The sequence below is a fragment of the Macrotis lagotis genome, chromosome 2, assembly GCF_037893015.1.
Source record: "Macrotis lagotis isolate mMagLag1 chromosome 2, bilby.v1.9.chrom.fasta, whole genome shotgun sequence".
Classification (NCBI taxonomy): Eukaryota; Metazoa; Chordata; class Mammalia; order Peramelemorphia; family Peramelidae; genus Macrotis; species Macrotis lagotis.
Genome location: NC_133659.1, coordinates 196,003,512 through 196,011,129, shown reverse-complemented (window position 1 = coordinate 196,011,129; position 7,618 = coordinate 196,003,512). Strand labels below are relative to the sequence as shown.

The 7,618-nt window shown below is 51.4% G+C and overlaps 1 protein-coding gene across 1 annotated transcript; it reads right to left on the bottom strand.

Moving 5' to 3' along the window:
* Window positions 1–1,737: 1,737 nt before the first annotated feature.
* Window positions 1,738–3,530, bottom strand: FZD2 (frizzled class receptor 2). Its single transcript, XM_074224321.1, has one exon. The coding sequence runs from the start codon at window positions 3,518–3,520 to the stop codon at window positions 1,826–1,828; it is 1,695 nt and encodes a 564-aa protein (XP_074080422.1). The 5' UTR covers window positions 3,521–3,530; the 3' UTR covers window positions 1,738–1,825.
* Window positions 3,531–7,618: the final 4,088 nt, after the last annotated feature.

The window sequence follows — 7,618 nt, the reverse complement described above, 5'->3', positions numbered from 1 at the left end:
CCCAGTTAAATACAATTAAAGGGCTAGATCTCCCAAAGATAATTAAATACACTTTATTATTATTATTAGCGTTTAATTTGCCTGATTGACACATCAAGATGGTGAAAAAAGTGAGTTATGAACCTATACCTGATTAGCCCCAACCCCTCTACTTTACTTTAAAACACTCACTCCGTGCCAAACTTCAATAATATTTCCCTTAAATCTAAGCCCCTGCTCCCACTAAGTCTAGAAATCGATGCCATGGAATGAAACTGTAAAATAGTCCCAAAAGTACCCAGGGAAAGGAAGAGTTAGGGAAGGATGGAAGAACCTGGGATTTTTCTACTAAAGATAAACACAGATTCTTTATACATCACTCTTCAAGTTGGTGGCCTTTTTTTTTAAAGTCTCGAATTTTATTTCAGGAAAAAAAAGATAAGAAACATGTTATAAACATTCTATGGATCTTGGGATATAGAATGTCATGTAAACACCTCGGTTTAGCCCCACACCCCACCTTCACAAACAGCCAATACCCACCTTTTCTTCTGGTCAAGTTTGAAAAGAAACTTGAAAAGAAAACCAGTCTTTTGTTAGGAAGGAGAACTCTCAAATCCCACCAGTCCCTCCCCACCCCTTACACACTTTTATTGCTTTTCAAGCAGTCACACACTCACATACATGTTCCAAGTGACAGTCTTGTACCAGAAGATTAGGGGGTTCTGGGGGGGAGGATACATGGGGGGGCTGAGGGGGAAGGCAGGGAATTGAGGGAGTTTGCCGCCAGTGCCCAGGGATCTCAAAGCTCCTTTTATCCCTCTTACCCCCTCCCCCAAGCAACTCTCATGGGTCACTGGAAAAAAGGGGAGGCTGGTTGAGTTTCAAGATGGGGATACCCTTTTGTTTAAGAAAGCCACACTTCACAAGACAACTGTCCGCCAAATCCAAACTGGGAATTGGGGTTGGGCAGTGTAGTTCGGGGAAAACAAAGTGAAAAGGGGAAGAGATTTTTGCATTGGCTGGAAGGGAGGCTGAGGAGCTTGGGCTAGGCCATTCCATACTCTCAACTCACCGATCCCCCACCTTTTTTTTTCCACGTCTTCATCTCTCTCTTGGTAGATTTCCAGAAAGAGAGAGAGAGAGAGAGGAAAGAGTGGGGAGAAAGTGGAGAGAGAGGCAGAGAGAGAGAGACAGAGAGAGAGAGAGAGAGAGAGAGAGAGACAAAATATTCATCCAAGTCTTGTCTGTTAATACAGAACAGCTTCCACAGCTCCCGCGTCAAGGGAAAGGCTCACAAAATTTGGCTTTTACAAAAGTTCAACTGCGAGAAATCCCTCACAGCCAACAAAAACAGCATTCAGTCTCGGTGGCTCCTCCGACAGGCCCAGCCCTGCCAAATCACCAAAAACCTCGTACCTTGGGGGGGGGGGGGAAGGGAGGGAATCCAAAAAGGGGTTTACCTCCCCCCCACCCCCACCCCCAATTATCCAGCCTCCGGTTTCTCTTGCTGGTCTTTTTTTCCTTTTTTTTCTTTTTAAATAGAAAATATATAATTAAATTTACAAAGACTATTTACAGTTTTAATTACAAACCTTGGGGGAAGGGAGCAAAAAGTTTTGGGGGGAAAAATGATGACCTAAAAAAAACCGAAAAACGGTTTAGATTTATTAAAAAAAAAATAAAATAAAGTTTGTGGGCCTTCCTCGTCCCTTCCCCGGTGGCATCCTTCCGTCAAAAAAGTCAGCGGCGCTAACGCCCTGCCCGGGCCCTCTCCCCCAAGGAGAGGGGGGCTGGAAGGAGGTGAAGGAGTGGGGCAGGGGGGGCGGGAGGAGCGGTGCCCTCCTCAGACCGTAGTCTCCCCGTGCCTGCTGTTGGTGAGCCGGGTGTAAAACTTCCTCCAGGAGTGCAGAGTCTTGCCGGACCAGATCCAAAAGCCCGACGTGATGCCCACGATGAGCGTCATGAGGTATTTGATCATGTAGACGGTGAAGTCGGGCGACATGCGCGGCGTGTAGTGCAGCGGGCAGGGGATGGCCAGGCTCTTGCAGTGCTGGCTGACCCAGGAGCGCTCCCAGTGCTCGCGGAAGGCCTGCTCGTAGAAGTAGCAGGCGATGACGATGGTGGCCGGCACGGTGTAGAGCACCGAGAAGACGCCGATGCGCACCATCAGCCTCTCCAGCTTCTCCGTCTTGGTGCCGTCGTGCTTCATGATGGTGCGGATGCGAAAGAGCGAGACGAAGCCGGCCAGCAGGAAGGAGGTGCCGATGAAGAGGTAGACGAAGAGCGGCGCCAGCACGAAGCCGCGCAGCGGGTCCAGGCTGTTGAGCCCCACGAAGCAGACGCCGCTCAGCAGGTCGCCGTCGATCTGGCCCATGGCCAGGATGGTGATGGTCTTGACGGCCGGCACGGCCCAGGCCGCCAGGTGGAAGTACTGAGAGTTGGCCTCGATGGCCTCGTGGCCCCACTTCATGCCGGCCGCCAGGAACCAGGTGAGCGAGAGGATGACCCACCAGATGGAGCTGGCCATGCTGAAGAAGTAGAGCATCATGAAGAGGATGGTGCAGCCCTCCTTCTTGGTGCCCTGCACCACCGTGCGGTAGCCATCCTCCGAGAAGCGCTCGTTGCACACCACCCGCTCCTGCAGCACGAAGCCCGCGATGTAGGCCACCGACACCATGGTGTAGCAGCCCGACAGGAAGATGATGGGCCGCTCCGGGTAGCGGAAGCGCTGCATGTCCACCAGGTAGGTGGTGACGGTGAAGAAGGTGGAGGCGCAGCAGAGCACGGACCAGGTGAGGATCCACAGGCGCGCGAAGCGCGTCTCCTCCTGCGAGAAGAACATGGAGCCGTCGGTCCGCGCCGGCTCGCAGGGGGCCGCGCAGTCCCTCTCGCCCAGGAACTTGTAGTTGAGGTAGGCGGGCACCTTGAGCACGCGCGGGCAGTGGAAGGGGTGCTCCAGCGTGGCGTAGCGCGGGGAGCCGCCCCCGCCGCCGGGCCCGCCCGGGGTGCCCCCCGCCCCGGGCTGCGGGCCCGGGGGCGCCGTGGTGGGCAGCGCCGGGCCCCCGTCCTCCGAGTGGTTCTGACCCACGCAGATCTGCTCGGCCCCGTGGCGGGGGAAGTGCTCGCAGCGGAGCCGCTCGGGCCACTGGAAGCCGAACTTGTTCATGAGCGCCTCGCAGCCCTGGCGCGCGCGCTCGCAGATGGAGCGGCAGGGCGGGATGGCCTGCTCCAGCACGGTGCACACCGGCGCGTACATGGAGCAGAGGAAGAAGCGCAGCTCGGGCGAGCACTGCACCTTCACCAGCGGGTAGAACTGGTGCACCTCCAGCCCCGCGTCCTCCTGGTTGGTGTGGCCCAGCAGGTTGGGCATGATGGTCTGGTTGTAGGCGATGTCGGTGCACAGCGGGATGGAGATGGGCTGGCAGAAGCCGTGGTCCGGCACCGAGATGCCCTTCTCGCCGTGGAACTGGGCCCGGCCGGCGGCGGGGAGCAGCAGCAGGGGCAGCAGCAGCCGGGGCAGGGCGCTGGGGGGCCGCATGCTGGCCGCCCCCCACCCTCCACTTTCGCTCGCGGGTCTCCCCCCCCTCCCCTGGCCCCAAGATCTCCGCCGCCTCCCCTCCCAAACTTTTCTCCCTTGAAAAAGTTGGGGAGTAGGGGCGGGGGGCCGGCGGCTGCCCGCTGGCTCTCCCGGGCCGGACCGGAGCTGCCCAGCCGCGCCGCCTGCCCGCTCCTCCTCCTGGTCCTGCTCCTCTGGCCTCCGCTCGGCTCTACTCCCCGCCCCCCCCAGCCCCGCGCCTCCTTTGTGCCGATTCCAGCCCTCACCTCGGCCTCTCCGTTCCCAATTAGTCGGTTTCGAGGGGGCCCCCCCCCTGCTTGCCGCCCCGCCCTCTCCTCGCCCCCCCAAATGGAAACCTTGAAACCGCCCCTACGGGCCCTAAGCCCCCTCCCCAGACGTCCTCTCGGCCAATCAGATTCAAACCCGGGGACCGGCCCCGAGGGCAGGATTGGTCAACCACAACATAATGAGATCAGAAACCAGATGCCAACAAAACTTTCCTCCCCCTCCCCCTCCCACCCTTTTGCTTTTTAAAGAGACAAGCTATTATTAAATTTGGGGCCGATGGCCCGGGCCAGGATCCCTCTTCCCCCCGAGCCCCGGCGCTGAGACCCAAAGACAGACAAAAGCTGTTGAAACCTCCAGGCCCGGACCGGTCCCCCTTAGGGGAGGATGGGACTGCATCCAACCTATAGTTCCGGGCCCTTTAAATCCGTCCCCCCACACCCCCCGCACCCCCTTCACTTCCATTCTCGCTTCCAGGTCCTTGAGACTCCCTAGTTTTCCAGAACTTTTCGAATCGATTTTAAAGAAGTTTGAAACTTTCCTTAAAAGTTTTGAAACTTTTGGTTTCATCTTAAAACTTTTTCTTAAAAAAAAAAAACACCGGAATTTCCTCCCCTCACCTTTTCAAGGAGCAAGACCTTGCAGGAATTTCATTATCTCACCCTAAATATAGATCTGTAGGTTTTTGTATCCCTAACCCCCCCCCCACCGCCCCACACCCTTAAATAACCCTTGGAGAAACGGGAGCCTGTCTCTTTAAGAGGCTCTTAAAGGGGCCAGGACTCAGGGGCATAATTGCCCCGTAGCCAGCACAAAGAAACCCATTATGGTTCTCTGTGTGCCCAGGCTCCTTAAAGTGAGAAAACTCAGGAATTCTTAGGCTGGAAGGTGTAGAATTCTTTCTGGACCGGGAGGGAGAGAGGAAGACTGCAGTGGGGGGCGTCACTCCTCCCCCCTCCCTCCTCACTCTCTTCCCAAGTGAATTTTAATTGTGCAAAGCAAGGTTTAGTTGCATTTACAAGGAGGTCTTAATCGGAGGTCAATTGGTGGGGGGCGGAGGGGGGTTAGGGGTGGAGAGGAATCTGGACACTAGCAGAGGAGAGGGGAACTCGGCAATAAGGGAATTTCCTTTCCTCCCTCCCTCCCCCCATCAACTTTCAGGTACTTTCTCCTGGGAAATGGGGGCTGTGTTTAACCCCAAACCTTGGGGAGCTTGGATGCATTAAAAAAGGACTGGGGAGAAGGGGAGAGGAGGTGGGGGACACAGCCTCCTCCTCCTCACTCTCCTGGGGGCCTCTCACCTCTGGGCCCTCCAGCTGCGGTTCCCGCTGGCCGAGGAGAAGGGTTTTCTTTGATTTCTACTGCTTGGGTTTTTAATTTGAAGAGGTGGGGGGAGGGGGAGGTGGGGGAGAATGGGACATTTGCATGTAAATCTCCCTTGGGGCCTGGAACTGGATGATGAATCAATTATTTCTATTGTCTCCCCCCAAAGGGATAGGGATTTTTTAAAAAAAGAGAAGAAAGAAAATTGAGTTTAGAAAGCCCCTTTGCTCCTCTGTATGGGCTAGAACAGTCCCTCCCTGCCTAGTGTGTTGTTCCCTACTTGGAGAAGAGAAAGCCTTTTAAGACTATATCCTCCAAGAGATACAGAGGAGGGAAAGTTAGAAAGGATTAAACTGTTAGTTTAAAATTTCTCCAGCTTTTGTTTTTCATTCCCCAAAATGTGTCATTTTATGACCTGAAAGTATGTTCATCTTCCTTCCCAATCCTGAGAAGAAGATTCCCCTAAATTTCAGGGAGGATTCATGTCTCCCCTCCAATCCAGGATTGAGTTGCCACATCTGTTCTCTTTCTCCTCCCCACTCTCTTCCCCGAGGCCCCCCCATACCCCGCCTCTCCCCGCTCTTATCTCAACTTCTTTCTGATTTTTACTCTTAACCCTCTCTTCTTCCAAACTCCTTTCCCTTCTAAGAAACCATCTTTTTTTGTTCTTTACCTCCTCATCCTCTCTGTGGACTTAACTCCTTTAGCTCTGCCCCTTACCTTCATCCTCCTCTTTGCTCTGTCTCGACCCCTATCCTTCTCTTTGTCACTGCATGCATACCCAACCCAAATGTCTTTAATACTTCACAATTTTTTTTCTTTTTTAGCATAACAATATTTTCTTTTTCTAGGACCACTTTTTGGGCCAGATTCAAATTTCTCCTAGAGAACTACTTTCCAATTCCAAGCAAACTTTTCCAGACTCCTCCTTGAGACCTACTTCCCAATTTCACTACAAAGGAGGAGGAAGCTGAGGCCACCTCTTCTTCCCAGTTTTATAAGATTTAGAGCTGAGAGTGATCTTGAAAAGAAACTAGTGGCCAAAAACTGAGGCCATTTCTCAATACTCCCTCTCTGATGCACTCTGCACTGTTGACTCCAGGGAGAATCTTATCTGTTTTTATCATTTTATTCTTTTCCCATCTGGATATCCAGTCCTTGCTTGAATCATCATCCAAGTCCCATCCCAGAACTGTGAGCAAATCCCATATTTCTGTCTTCTCTCCATGCTTTCTCTAGATAATTTCATCAGCTTCAGGGGGTTCAACTAACAGCTGTAGGTAAATGACCCCTCAATCTGTATTTCTGGTCCTATTCTTTCTCCCAAACTCCAGGGTTGAATCAACAGCTGCCTACTGGACTTTTCCAACTACATATCCCATAAGTGCCTTAAGTTCAACATATTTTTAAAAATACAGTTATTATCTTTTCCCCAAGCCTTCCCCTCCCCTCCCCTTCTTCCTAATTGCCTGATTTCTGTGGAGGGCACCATTCTTCATTGTTCCAGTCATTCAGATTTATAGTCTTGGAGTCATTCTTGACTCCTCACTCCCTTACTGCACCATATGCAGTTAACTATCAAGCCTTATCTTATTGATTCTATCCCTGCAACATCTCTTGGGTCCATTCCCTTCTCTTGATTCATATGGTTGTTGTTTTGTAGTGGTGTGCAAATCTTCTATGATCCCATTTGGAATTTTCTTGGCAGACACTGGAGTGGCTTAGCCATTTCTTTCTCCAGCTCATTTGACAGATGAGAAACCGAAGCAAACAAAGTTAAGTGATTTGCCCAAGGTCACACAGCTAGATCAGATTTGAACTCTGTTCTTCTTGATTCCAAGCCCAGTGCTCTATCCACTGTGCTGCCTCTGAGTCATAAGGCCTTCTCCCTGGTCTATTGAAATATTTTCCTAATTGGTCTACCTGCCTCAAGTCTTTTTCTAATCCATCATTCCTACTGAGGACAAAGTGATCTTTCTAAATGATTGGCTTGATCATAAAGGTCTAATGGTTCCCTTATTGACTCCAGCATAAGACAAAGTACTCTGGTGGACTTTTAAAGACCTTTGCATCTGACTACCTTTTACATCCTACCTTTTTCCACTTCAATTCAGTTAAGAGAGCATTCAAAGTACCTCCAATTCCAAACCAGGTAACATGATTGGTGCTTCATAACACAGGTAGTAAATAGCATAACTGGTGTTTGGGCTCAGGTCTTTTAATTTCAGATCTGGCCTTCTTTCCTTGCTGGTTGGAGACGTTAATAATAACTGAAACTTATGCCTTAAAGTTTACAAATCTTTGCTCAACCTTATGAAGTACTCCCAGTGCCCATTCATTTAATTTTATAGTTAGATTTAATCAATATCTTATTACAAATGGTTAGATTGTGAACCCCTCTATGGTGGACATTGTCTTTTGCCTTTTTTCCTTAGGTCTGTCCCTAGTGCTTAATACAGTGCCTAGCATACA